This window comes from Plecotus auritus, assembly GCF_963455305.1.
Source record: "Plecotus auritus genome assembly, chromosome: 9".
Lineage (NCBI taxonomy): Eukaryota > Metazoa > Chordata > Mammalia > Chiroptera > Vespertilionidae > Plecotus > Plecotus auritus.
The window spans coordinates 140,497,522-140,511,595 of record NC_137783.1 but is presented as its reverse complement, the minus strand read 5'-3'; the positions used below and the strand labels follow the sequence as shown (position 1 = coordinate 140,511,595).

Genomic DNA, 14,074 nt, shown 5'->3' with positions numbered 1-14,074 from the left:
GAAACTATAATCACTCATCCTCAGATGGCAACAAGGACCCCTTTACTGGTAATGAGGTGTTGATAAGCCCTGGTACTCTCGACCATCACAATGGTAAGACTCACCAGTGGTGGATGGGGATGAGATTCAGGGAGAAGGGAAAGCACTGGCGAGTACAGTAGCTCTGGCACTTGACCAGGATGTGGGGAACGATAATGATAAGAACAGTAGAATTGACTGACTTTTTTATTTCCTTTAGAGGCCTCGAGGTAAGATCAGCTTCAGATCAGCCAGATATCAACTTAGGACACCCTGTGAAAGACAGAAGGCTGTATGACAGCATCTTTTGCAGCTGGCAGGCAGACTGTATTGAAATCAGACCCAAAATTTAATCAGAATTGTGGCAGAACTGCAAAGGAAGCTGAATGCACAGCTTACACAGGCTGCTTCTGCTAAAGTCAGGCGTGAGACCTGGGATGGAGATATTTGAATAGATAGTCTCTGTTGTGTTGTAAATATTTTATAGGTTTACTTGTACATATAGGTTTGTTTGATAAGTATCTTAAGTTGCGATCTACAGGGGAACTCTACGTTTTCAGTTGAGGACTAAGACTTTTCTTTGTATCAGTCAGTGTGCTTATTGGCTGTTTCATTTAGCTATGGCTGAGTAACAAACCAACCCAGTATTTAGTAGCTTAAAAGCAACATCAGTCATTGTTTTCTCAGGATCTGCAATCTGTAGCGCTTGGTGAGATGGTCCGTGTCTGCTTCACATAGTTTGCATTGGGGTCTTTCTGAGGTTGCCCTCACTGGGAGCGCTGCTTCCCTACAGCGTGGCAGCTGGGCTCCAAGAGGACAAAAGCAGCAACTATAGGGTCTCTTTAGGCGGGGACTCACTTCTGGCACATTCTGTCAGTCAAAGCAGGTCACAGGACTAGCCCAGATTCAGTGGGAAGGGAAATAGGTTGCATCTTTTGATTGGAAAAGTGGCATGCACATTCACTGATGAAAAGAAGTGTTGGCATCACTCTCCCTCCCCATTCCTTTCTCCATTCCTTACTTCCATTTAAATGTGTCAGCTGCCACCAATTTGTAATTTATTAAAGAATAATCTTTTCTTCTCTAATATCCTTGCCACTTTATTGATATTTTTCTAGTGGTTTTTCTGTATTTGGCATTTTGTTAGTTTTGTCTTATCTCCCTTACTAGAACCTAAGTTCCTCTAAGGTGGGGTCTCTGCTTTGTTCTTTCTTTCCTCACAGTGCATGCTAGCTGCTTAATAGGGGGTAGGATGAATAAATGAATGAAAACAGATTTTAGAATAACCAAGATCATGTGTCCAGATGAAGCATCAGTTTATGGTGGGCAGTGTTTAAAAACAAAACAAAACGACAGTCTTTAGCTATTCCACTTTGGATTTCTCTTTCTAGCCAGCACACCGCTTCCTAGGCCCCACACATTCACCAGCTTCTGCTTTTGGTGAATAAATATTTATAGGCTATATATGCATTTTAACATTGTATATCAATATTTATATTAAGTAGTATATGTAGTATTAAATATTAAAGATATTACATAGCATATATTCAGTCTAGACAAAGAAGGGTCAAAATTCCTTTTCATTATTTCATCAAACCACTTAAGGGAAAGAAATAGATATATTGAAAGTTAAACAGTCCTTTTTATTGTCATTTGTTTAAATACTTCATTTTTCTCCCTTTTCCACCTGGTAACCAGGAGCGTGAGGAAGAGGCTGTCTGTGTCATTATGTGTGCGTCGGTCAAGTACAATATCCGGGGTCCTGCCCTCATCCCAAGAATGAAGATCAAGCACCGAATCTACTACATCACCCTCTTCTCCGTTGTCCTCCTGGGCCTCATTGCCACTGGCGTGTTTCAGTTCTGGCCTCATTCCATCGAATCCTCGAACGACTGGAGCGTAGAGAAGCGCAGTGTCCGAGACGTGCCTGTGGTCAGGCTGCCGGCCGACAGTCCCATCCCTGAGCGGGGCGATCTCAGTTGCAGAATGCACACGTGTTTTGATGTCTACCGCTGTGGCTTCAACCCAAAAAACAAAATCAAGGTGTTTATCTACTCTCTGAAAAAGTACGTGGATGACTCTGGCGTCCCAGTCAGCAACACCATCTCCCGGGAGTATAATGAACTGCTCACGGCCATCTCAGACAGCGACTACTATACTGACGACATCAACCGGGCCTGCCTGTTTGTTCCATCCATCGATGTGCTGAACCAGAACACGCTCCGCATTAAGGAGACAGCGCAAGCACTGGCCCAGCTCTCTAGGTATCTAGCACTTTTACAGCCTGGAGCCAGGTCCTTCAGGGAACTAAAGGGAAGGAGAGGGAGAGGAATGTTTCTCCGCTTGAGCTGGCCCCCAGCTGCTGTCTCTTTTTCTCATGGGAGGGGATGTGGTGGGTGATTGGCTTGTAGCATGAGGCCAGTTCTGTGAGCAGCTGGCTTCTACCAGTGAAAAGCAGCCTTTGGGGCTGCTGCCTTTGGGGCTGCTGCCTTTGGGGCTGCTGCTATGGCTCACAACTTCTTAGAGTTTAAAAACAAAGGATGGCTCATCTTCCTATACTGTTTCTTTTAAATACTTTCCCCTCCCCTGTATTACTCACAAGTACGTGTTCATTGTAAAAGGTCTGAAAATACAGATAAACAAAAAGAAGAACAAAAAGAAGAGTATAAGACTCATTCCATAATCCTGTTTCTAAGAAATAATCATTATTAATGTTTTGATGTTACTTTACAGTAATTTTTGTATAAAAATTACACACATGCATGAATATATATTTTTGTATAAAAATACATACATAGCCCTGGCTAGGTGGCTCAGTTGGTGGGAGCATCGTTCTGTACCCCAAAAGGTTGTGGGTTTGATCCCCCGTCAGGGTATGTGAGGGAGGCAACCAATTGATGTTTCTCTCACATCGATGTTTTTCTCTCTCTTCCTCTTCTCTCTCTAAAATCAGTACAACATAATCTAGGGTGAGGATAAAGAAAAAACAACACACACACATACATACAAATTGTTTGTCAAGAGTGGGATCACACAATACATACTCTTTTACTGCTTTTTCCCCCTTAAATAATCATGAGTATATTTTCAAATAATGTCATATTCTGTTACTTTATAATTTTAAGGGCTGTATAGCTTTCCGTTTTGCACATGTTCCATAATGTTTTTAACTAGCCTTTTATATTTAATTTATTTTTGTTTCTTTAACCAAATGGTACACATTTAGAGAACTTTCATTATCATAAGCAGTTCTGTGGTGGACAAGCTTGGAGACACATCCACCCATTTCTTCCTTTCTAGGCTCCAGGCTAATGCCCGACGCACTGGGATTGCTAGAAGCTCACTTTGCATGCCTGAGAAGTGGCTTGCTTCAGGCTGGGGATACTTGCCACTTGTCATCTAGTGACTGACTCTTGTTTTTGTTTCTTCATCATCAACATGCTAATTCTCTTACATGTTTAATTTCTTAATAGGTGGGATCGAGGTACAAACCATCTGCTGTTCAACATGTTGCCTGGCGGTCCCCCAGACTATAACACAGCTCTGGATGTCCCCAGAGACAGGTAGGTGCGTTTGGGGTTGTAACTTTGATGGGTTTCTGAGGAGTAAGTAAGTACAGTACTCTTTTGTTCATGTGAAATCATATTTGTAAGCCTTTTTGTAATCAGAATTGAGTGTTAAAAAGTTGCCCTAGGTATTTCCTACCTCAAGACATAGAATTAAGACCAGCTTAAATCCCTTGTGGAGAACTGATGACAGCTTATGTTCTAGCATAACATCTTAAAAAACTACCTTTTTTTCCTTAATCTGGGTTATGCTCTTCTGAGTGCAGCACCCTCACCCCCCTAAAGCCGGGTTCATGATTGGTTTGTATCAACTCTGAATTTGTGAGCATTTGCCAAAACTAGAACCACAGCTTACTGAGGGAAGAGGCGTGGATGTGTGTAAGTCAAGCATGTCAAACTTGTGGCCCGCGGGCTGCATGCCTCACTTATTTGGCCCGTGTTGCCCTTTGAGTTTGGCATGCTTGGTGTAAGTGATGCCCAAAATCTATAATGCTTGGAAAGGAGACCACTCTTGTTATCATTTTGTCTCTGTTGTTTCAGTTAGTGGGGTTCTTGCCTTTCTTCCTTTTTCTTTCTCTCTTCCTCCTGTTCCCCCCTCTTCCCTCCTCCCTCCCTCCCTTTCTTCCCTAATTAACCTTTGGACAACAGATGTGGTATGGGGTGGCCATGATTATGTGATTATGATTTTGAGTTCACTTACTATGATTATCAGCCCTTTTATACATGGACTGACCTACTATGGCTGGAGGCATCATGGGAAGCTCAGGACTGAAGTGCCACTTAAGGTTCCTCTCCTGGTACTGGGTTCAAGGCTTTAAGGAGAACAGAAAGCTTGGGTCCAAGATAAGAGTCCTGGGCAATACTCAAGGTATAGGATTGTTATAAATTTATGCATGAACTCATTTATAGCCAATTTTATTATAGTTGATGTTTAACTCTTAAAATCTTTGTTACTGAAAAAGATGAGTGAACAGCTCAAGGCCAGCTGTGTTCTCAGTTTGTTAGAGGCCAATGTTTACATTTATGAAAATGTACACTTAGTACTACTTTCCCCCAGATGATTAAATCTAAGCCCTCTATGCTTTAAGTATTATCTAGAGTCAGTGTTGTGTTTCTATCTGGAAACATCACTAGGAGAAAGACACAAGGACCACTCCTCAAGTTTGCTGTGGAAACTGTTTTGGACAATAGAGGGCAGTCACGCTACACAAATTCTATAGAAACCAGCTAAACCCAAAGTGATCCTTGGTTTGGCTCTCAGCCCCGTGTTCCTGAGTGGGCGACTGTTTTATGGATTTGGTTGTTCTGGGAAAGGGAAATACTTTAGTGAATAGAGAAGGGAAGGAAAAGAGCTGTTAGGAATGCAATGTCTTCACCTGCTGTTCTTGGGTTTATTTTGAGAAGGGCTTATTTCTGTTTGAGACATTTTGCTTTTTGCTGACATTTTGGTATATGTAACTGCTTGGGAGAAGGATTTTATTTTTATCAAGCACACATGTTAAATGGGGTTTCATTTCTCTGCAGGAAAGTGTCAAGTGGTGAGAAGAAAGTTTAAGTTCTTGCTAGTTCTTAGGTGTTAAGGATCAGGAAGGTTAAATTGTTTTCCCTGTGCATGTATTTTTGTAAGTGATTAGAAGCAATCCTGTGGCAAGTAATGAATCACCATATAGTCCTCTGTATCTTTAAATGTGGGAAATTCATTTGAAGCTTAGGTGGTCCTTTGGTTGGGGTAAGGAATAGAAGATTTATTTGTTAATTTTTCTTATCCTTTGTCCTTATTTCTGGATTCAGAGGAGGCATGAACCAGGGATATAGAATGGTTTCAGCAGGAGCTGCATATCAGATTATTTGGAAATTAGAAACGGACTGGATTAGATTGCGGGGCTTGACGGGGAACCTCAGGCTGCGCCTCCTGGCCCTGGGCTAGGGGACCTCAAGGCGCTCCCCCCACCACCCCGGTACTGGGCCAGGTAACCTGAGGCCACACCCCCCACCTGGCGGGGTTTTGACAGAGGTGGGGCCGGCCGGGTCTGGATCTAGCCTAATGGGGTGGGTCCGGCTGGGTCTGGGTCTCACGCGATTTTGAGGTGCATGTGGGTGGGCGGGGACTTGACTCTGGTTCCCGCTGCGTGCCCCAGACTCTGACAGGAGGAAGATTTTCATATACAGTTTACTAATTTTCTTTCATCTCTGACACTTCTATTATAAAGGGCAAATAGCAATATTAAAATATATCCTCTAATTAATTCCCTTTTAATGTGCATGAATTTTGTGCAGCGGGCCGCTAATCATATTGATAATTTTTTAGCTGTGAGTTTTCTGCCTACTTGCAGCTTTGGAACTGATCTCTGATTTTGGGATGCATAATGGGAAAACAGAATGTGCTTCTCAGAAGCTCACTTTTCAGTCAATGTAAAACACATGTTTTTTTAAAGCAATGGGGTGCTTACAATTATTTTCTCCATTGCAATGTTATGGAAACTTTGGCAGAGGAAGATGCAATGACTTAAAATTGAAGTCTTGTCAGTGACAGGGTTGGTGTGAGGTCTGGGTGCCTAATGGCAGTTGTGGCTGTTTTCAAGATCACAAATGGAGATTACACGTGTATAATCTGTGATGTAAGACATGCTTTGGATTGCATGCTTTTTTACTATCAGTGCATAAACTGGAGCAGGGTGAAGTTTGGGGCCCCCGGGACAGAATAACAGTAGAAATTGGTGCTTCTTTTCTCACCACATACACACACCCCTCTCCTCTGGAGCTGTGGGTGTAATTATCTAATCACTCACTACCCTGGCTTACCTAGACTGCCCACTGCCTGTATATTGGATCCGTGTTTGCTTCTCTGCACAGAGGTCATGGGGGCCCATACAGTCTGTTTGCCATCATGGTCATGGAACCTGCCAAATTCATGTTGGATGTATTCACTGGTGAACGCTAATCAGGAAGAATAAGACCGTATGTTGATACGAAGGATAGTCATTAAGTTTTACAGAGTAGACTGGCAGCTGGAGAGATTTTTAGCCTACACATTACCTCACTAACTAATTCTTGGTTTCAGAAAGCTTAGACAAACAGATTGGGATTTCCAAGGGTCGTTTGAAAATCTTTGAACTTTAACTGCTCATGTTAGAAGGGAATGCACACTGTCATCACAACAGGGAGGGGATTGGTAGCAATCAATATTGCAAAAAATGTGGTTTCTCAGTTCAGACAGTTAGGCCTAGACTGTGCAGTGCAGGGAACTGGCAATACTTTGCTCCAGTAAGTGATTTTGATGGCTTTGGAACCCCAAAGACAGAATAACAGTAAAAGTTGGTGTGATATACACCTGCTTCCTTTTTCTGATGAAGTGTCATTTTACTACTTGCTGGATCCAATTAAAACAGTGTGTTCCCAGCTTTCTGATTGAGAATAAAAACTAGTGCATGTGAACTGCAAGAGAAGCACTGAAGGTCCAGGTCTGGATTCTGCTTCCTGTACAGGGAATTGGGTTAACAAGATTAACTAGAATGGAAGGTGATTGCTGAGAGAGGCTACATGATTCACACATAGCTCAGGGATAACAGTGGAAAGAACTGATTGGGGCAGGATTGCAGAGAAGCTGGGGCATATGCAGTGAGATGTGATGCTTTGCTGTCACTGCTGCTCTCGGTGCCCATTGTCTCCTGAGATTCTGGTCAATGAGTAGGTAAGTGGCTGTCCCAGCCAGTCTTCCTATGCAGACCTGTTGTTATTCCTGTTATTGTAAATGTGTTTAAGACCAGGATATGACTTTGGGAGAGGTGAATGGGAGCTGAATAAGATAGCAGAGGGTGTCCTCTGGCCTGTCACCTATTTTTAAAAATGGAAAGTAAGGAAAGACTACTAGGACCCTGGAGGAAAGCTGGTAACTCAGGGATGGAATGCAGCTGATGTCCAGGAGATGTGATGTAAAACACTTAGCACCATGTCTTTATGGAAAAATGACTAAGTTAACATTAGCTGTTGTTGACTCATTTATAGCAGGTCCTTGAATAATGTCATTTCTTTCAACTTCATTTCCTTAAAGCATTCATGAGATGCAGTAGGAATTTAACTGTTGTTTATATCAATTAGTCTGTGGTAAAATTGATTTCGTTGTATGTTATTTTGCTTAAAGGCACAGAACCTATCCACAATGTTAAGCGAAGACTTACTCCACTTCTGTCCCTTTCTATGGAGCTTATCAGCATGAGGATCTTCCTACTGTTTGACAAATTTTTTTGCTTTCAGGGCTCTGTTGGCTGGTGGTGGCTTTTCTACATGGACTTACAGGCAAGGCTACGATGTCAGCATTCCTGTCTATAGTCCGCTGTCAGCTGAGGTGGACCTTCCAGAGAAAGGACCAGGGTAAGGTGCACTCAGCACAGCCAGGTGTGCATTCTCAGAGCTCCCCTTTAGAAGCCTTCCAAAGTGAAGACATTTCTCTCCTGAGTATGTGTGTTTGCCATGTGGTCTGGGGCCAAATTATGGAAGTTACTTGAAATTTTATTCTTTAGACAATGTATAAAAAAAGCTCAGATGAGATCGAACCATCTTTTACTCTACCCTTAGGGAAGTGCAAAGAAAGACTGGATCTTTCATGAATGTGTTGCTTAGATAAACTTTCTGAATATTTTCTGTTCGCGGGCTCCCATAGTTGACTTAATTTGTTTTTTTAATTGAGATATAATTTTTATACCATAAAATTTTAACATGTGCTATTCAGTGAGTTTTTAAAAATGGAGATATAATTGACATATAACACTGTGTAAGCGTTAGGTGTATATTGTTTGGATTTGATACAATTCAATGGTTTTTTTAGTATATTCACGAAGTTTGTATAACTATCATCATCACTGCTGTTTAATTCCAGAACATTTTCATCACCCCCAGAATAAACCCAGTACCTACTAGCTGTCACTCTCTATCCCAGCCCCTAAACTTCACACCCTCTGCCCCCAGCAACAACCACTAATCTGCTTTCTGTCTCTATAGATTTGCCCATTTTAGACATTTCATTTAATGTTGTCATATAATATGTTACCTGTTGTGTCTTTTATCACTTAACATAATGTTTTCAAGGTTTAGTCATCTTGTAGCATGGAATCAATACCTCATTCCTTTCTTGGCTGAATAATATTTCATCATATCGATAGATATACCACATTTGTGTTTATTCCTTCATCAGTTGACAGACATTTCAGTTGTTTCCACTTTTAGCATTTAAGTAATGCTGCTGTCAACATCTGTATCCACGTTTTTGTGTAAACATATGTTTTTAATGCTCTTGGATATATATCTTGGTGTGGAATTGCTGAGTCATGTGGTCACTCCCTGTTTAACTTTTTGATGATCTGCTAGATTGTATTCCAAAATGGCTGCACCAGCAATGTATGAGGGTTCCAGTTTCTCCGTATCCCTGCCAATGATTGTTATGTCTTTCTATTTTATTCTAGCCATCATAGTGGATGTGCAATGGTATCTTATTGTGGTTTTGATTTGCATATGTCTAATGATTAATAGTGTTGAGTATCTTTTCATGTCCTTATTGATCATTTATTGACCTCTTTGGAGAAATATCTATTTAAATCATTTGCCATTTTTAAGTTGGATTTTGTTTTTATTGTTGTTATGAGAACTTTTTGTATAGTTTAGATCCTTATCAGATATGACTTGCAAATCTTTTCTCTCATTCTGTAGGTTGTCTTTTCACTTTCTTGATAGTGTCCTTTGGCACAAAGGTTTCTAATTTTAGTGAACTCCAATTCATTTTCCCTTTGGTTACTTGTGCTTTTGGTGTCATAGTTAAAAAACAATTGCCTAATTCAAGGTATGCACACCTATGTCTTCTAAGAATTTTGTAGTTTTATCTTTTACATTTTGGTTTTTGATCCATTTTGAGTTAATTTTTCATATAGTGTGAGGTGCGGTCCAACTTCATTCTTTTACTTTTAAATACCCAGTTGTCTTAGCAACACTTGTTGAAAAGACTATTCTTGTCCCATTGAATGATCTTGGCACCATTGTTGAAAATTAACTGGCCATAGATGTGTGGGTTTATTTCTGACTCTTACTTTTGTTCCATTGGTCTATGTCTTCCTTTATAGCACTACCCTGTCTTGATTACTGTAGTTTTGTAGTAAGTTTTGAAATTGGTAAATGTGAGTCCTCTATTTTTGTGTTTCTTTTTCAAGGTTTCTTTTTGGTAGCTATTCAAGGTTCCTTGATTTTTTTTAATCCTCACGCGAGGATATGTTTATTGATTTTAGAGAGAGAAACATTGATGTGAGAGAGAAACATCAATCGTTTGCCTCCTGTGCACACCCCAACTAGGAATCGAACCTGCCACCTTTTGGTGTGTGGGATAATGCTCCAACCAACTGAGCCACCCAGCCAGGGCAAGGTTCCTTGAATTTAATTACTTTTAAAATAATGCAACTTGAATAAGTACAAATTTTAAAAAAATCTAAACTCTTTGTGCTTATACAACTACAAAACTAAAACAAATTTATAAATTAAATACAAACAAATCTTTAAAACTATCATTAATATCATTCAGATTAACATAATGTGATGGCTGGGGCTTTTTCTTTGAAACTGAATTTCATTTTTCAAGGTGAATATGGAGTTAATAACAGTTTTTTGGGTTTGACTTGCCTATACTGTTGTATGCTGGGTAATGCTGTCCTCCTCCATACTGCTTTTTTAACAATAGGAAGCTTCCCTTAATATAGCATATTATATTATTACTAGTGGCCTGGTGCATGAAATTCGTGCATGGGGGTGGCGGGGGGTGGTATTCCTCAGCCCGGCCTGCACCCTCTCCAATCTGGGACCCCTCGAAGGATGTCCTACTGCCGGTTTACAGGGATCGGGCCTAAACCAGCAGTCAGACATCCCTCTCACAATCCGGGACTGCTGGTTCCAGCCGCTCACCTACCTGCCTGCCTGCCTGCCTCATTGCCCCTAACCACTCTGCATGCTGGCCTGCTTGCCCCCAACTGCCCCCTGCCGCCGGCCTGCTCGCCCCCAAATGCCCCCCACCTGCCAGCCTCATCACTCCCAACTGCCCCCTGTGCCAGCCTGCTCACCCCCAACTGCCCCCGCCCCCGCCAGCCTGCTTGCCCCCACCTCGCCTCCCCACTGGCCTGCTCACCCCATACTGCCCCCCCCACTGTCCTGATCACCTCCAACTGACCCCCACTGATGGCCTGCTCACCCCCAACAGGCCCCTCTGCTGGTCTGCTTACCCCCAACGGCCCCTGCTGTCCCATCCTGGCCTGATCACCCCCCGGTGACCCAAGGTCCCAGCCCCTCCTTTTTTTTTTTCTTTTCTTTTCTTTTTTTTCTGCTCCTCCTTGAGCGGAGGCCAGGGCCGGCTGGAAGCAAGTATCTAGGATTTATTTATCTTCTATAATTGAAACTTTGTAGCCTTGAGCGGAGGCCAGGGCTGGCCAGGGTGGGCGGGAAGCTTGGCTTCCTCCATCGCCAGGGCAACCCAAGCCTCCTGCTTGCTCCAGCTAGTGGATGGTCGCCATCTTGGTTGGGTTAATTTGCATACTCGCTCCTGATTGGCTGGTGGGCATGGCTTGGTGTAGCAGAGTGATGGTTAATTTGCATGTTTCTCTTTTATTAGTGTAGACTAGAGGCCCAGTGCACGAATTTGTGCACCAGTGGGGTCCCTTGGCCTAGCCTATGGGATCAGGCTGAAACTGGCTCTCTGACATCCCCCTGAGGGGTCCCAGATTGTGAGAGGGCACAGGCCAGGCCAAGGGACCCCACTGGTGCACGATCGGGGTCAGGGAGGGACGCAGGACGTTGGCCAGCTGAGGAGGGACTGCGGGAGGGCTCCAGGGTGTGTCCGGCCCATCTCGCTCAGTCCCGATCGGCTGGACACCAGCAGCAAGCTCACCTACTGGTTGGAGCGTCTGCCCCCTGGTGGTCAGTGCACGTCATAGTGACTGGTTGACCGGTTGACTGTCTGCCCCCTGGTAGTCAGTGCATGTCATAGAAAGCGGTTGAGTGGCCTTAGCATATTATTAGCATATTATGCTTTGATTAGTTGAACCGCTGACCGGACACTTAGCATATTAGGCTTTTATTATATAGGATCTTTATCTTGTAGAGATGCACAATTCATATCCCCCCCCCCCACATTTTATTATGAAAATCTTCACTCAGCAAAGTTTAGAAAAATTTTAGTCCACTGAATATAAACTTGAATATTGAAAAATACTTAGCAGTATTCATCACTAAATGTGAGCAAAATATGCCTGTCCTAATTTTTTTGGATTATCGTGAGGTGAATATTAGAACATAATTTTTACAGAGAATTTGTAGACTGGAAAAATGATATAGTTCACGTTTTGTTTCAAGGCTGGATTTCCATAAAATGAAAAAGGATATTCTGTGTTAGTACAGCTTGTACCCTTTGGGGTGGTACAGTTTCTGTCATCCACTGGTATCTTAATTTGGTATATTTATGTAGCACTAGACATGAATAACTATAATAGGTAGAGAAAAGTCAGTTGAGCTTGAAAAAAGTTCACTCCTCTGCTTGCAGCTTCTGTGAACATTTACTGAAATTTAAGTCAGTTGTGTGATTTCTGAAAGTTTTTTAAAAAAAATATATTTTATTGATTTTTTACAGAGAGGAAGGGAGAGGGATAGAGAGCTAGAAACATCGATGAGAGAGAAACATCGATCAGCTGTCTCCTGCACACACCCCACTGGGGATGTGCCCGCAACCAAGGTACATGCCCTTGACCGGAATTGAACCCAGGACCCCTCAGTCCGCAGGCTGACGCTCCATCCACTGAGCCAAACCGGTTAGGGCTGAAAGTTTTTTTTTAACCCTTTGCTTTATTTTTCCTGAAGTTCTGGAAATTTTTTTAGTCAGTTCAGTTCACTTCAGCTCAACTCAAACCTTTATTGAAGGCCATTTGGACCAAGTGTGGCGAAGCTACTGGTTCTCAACAGGGGAGAAGGGTTGATTTGTCGCCCTGAGGACATTTTGTCCCCCTCCAATATATGGATCTGTGTTCCACTGTTATCACTGAGGGGGTGTGTGTCGGGGTGCCCAATACCAGCTTGAACTTCTGTGATTTACCAGAAGGACTCACAGGAGTCAGCATGTAGTTGTACTCTCGCTATGATTTATTACAGAAGGATGCAAAACATAGTCAGCAAAGGGAAAAGGCGCTGCGGTGGCATCCAGGGAAACCAAGTGCAGGCATGTAAGGGTCCTCTCCCAGGGATGCCACACAGGACTGCGTACTTCCCCAGCACCAGTTGGGACAACATGTGTGAAATATTGCCCACAGGGAAACGCTTTAGAAACTCAGTGCCCCAGCTTTTTATTGAGAGCTAATCACATGGGCGTTCACTGCCTGGCATGTTCCAAACCTCCAGACTCCCAGAAGGAAAGCAGATGCTCAGTATAAGCCATATTGTTTGTACAAACAGTTTGGGCACAGTTCTTTTTTAAAAATGATTTTTTTAATCTTCACCTGGGGATATGTTTTTAATTGATTTTAGAGAAAGAGGAAGGGTGAGAGGGGGCAAGAGAGAGAAACATTGATCCGTGACCTGCCTTCCTTATGCACTCCAACTGGGGATTGAACCTGCAACCTTTTTTTTTTTTTGTATATGGGATGACACTAACCATCTGAGCCACCCTGCCAGGGGCTCAGGCATAGTTCTTACCAGTTCTGGGGATGGTGGGAAATCTCCCAAATCGAAGTTCCCACACACTAGCCAAGTGCCAACCTTTCAAAGGAAAACAGGCCTGCTGTGTTACCTGGCATCTGCTGGGTGGAGGCTAGGGATGCCACTAACCCTCTACAATGCTCAGAGCAATTCCCCACAACAGAGTATTATTGGATCCAAACGTCAGCAGTGCCAGGAGCACCTGAGAAGCCTGGGTGAGGCAGAAAGTGAGCCGTGAGGATCAGGTCTGTCAGGTTGGTTTGGCGGCCTCTGGGCCTCCATCTTTCTTAAGACTGTTTGAACTAAACTTTCTTTACTATCTGATCTCTCCAGTATAGTATCACTCTCTTATGTTGGTTTAGGACTCTTAATTCCCTGCAGATTTAATCTAGGACAGAAAACAGACGAAAAAGAGAGGATGTAAAAACAGAATAAATCACTCTGAAGAGTAAAATTATTTTTAAACTAGAGGCCCGGTGCACGGATTTGTGCACCAGTGGGGTCCCTCCCAGGCCGGCCGGCCCTTATCGGAACTGGGCAAGACAGGCCAGACATACCCTGGAGCCCTCCCGCAGTCCCTGGCCTGCGGGGATCGGCCAGACAAACCCTGGAGCCCTCCCGCAGTCCCTGGCCTGCGGGGCTCCGCCAGACACACCCTGGAGCCCTCCCGCAGTCCCTGGCCTGCGGGGATCGGACTGAAACCGGCCCGTGCACGGATTCATCCAGGGTGTGTCCGGTCATCTCGCCCAGTCCCGATCAGCTGAACCCCAGCAGCAAGC

At 43.3% G+C, this 14,074-nt stretch overlaps 1 protein-coding gene across 1 annotated transcript in view; it reads left to right on the top strand.

Moving 5' to 3' along the window:
* EXT2 (exostosin glycosyltransferase 2) overlaps positions 1–14,074 on the top strand; it is a 123,950-nt gene that overhangs the window by 2,763 nt on the left and 107,113 nt on the right. The window contains exons 2-4 of the mRNA XM_080643199.1: positions 1,717–2,282; positions 3,492–3,581; positions 7,839–7,955. Of these exons, the coding sequence (XP_080499325.1) occupies positions 1,747–2,282; positions 3,492–3,581; positions 7,839–7,955 (743 nt within the window). The 5' untranslated portion in view covers positions 1,717–1,746. The remainder of the gene's footprint in view (positions 1–1,716; positions 2,283–3,491; positions 3,582–7,838; positions 7,956–14,074) is intronic.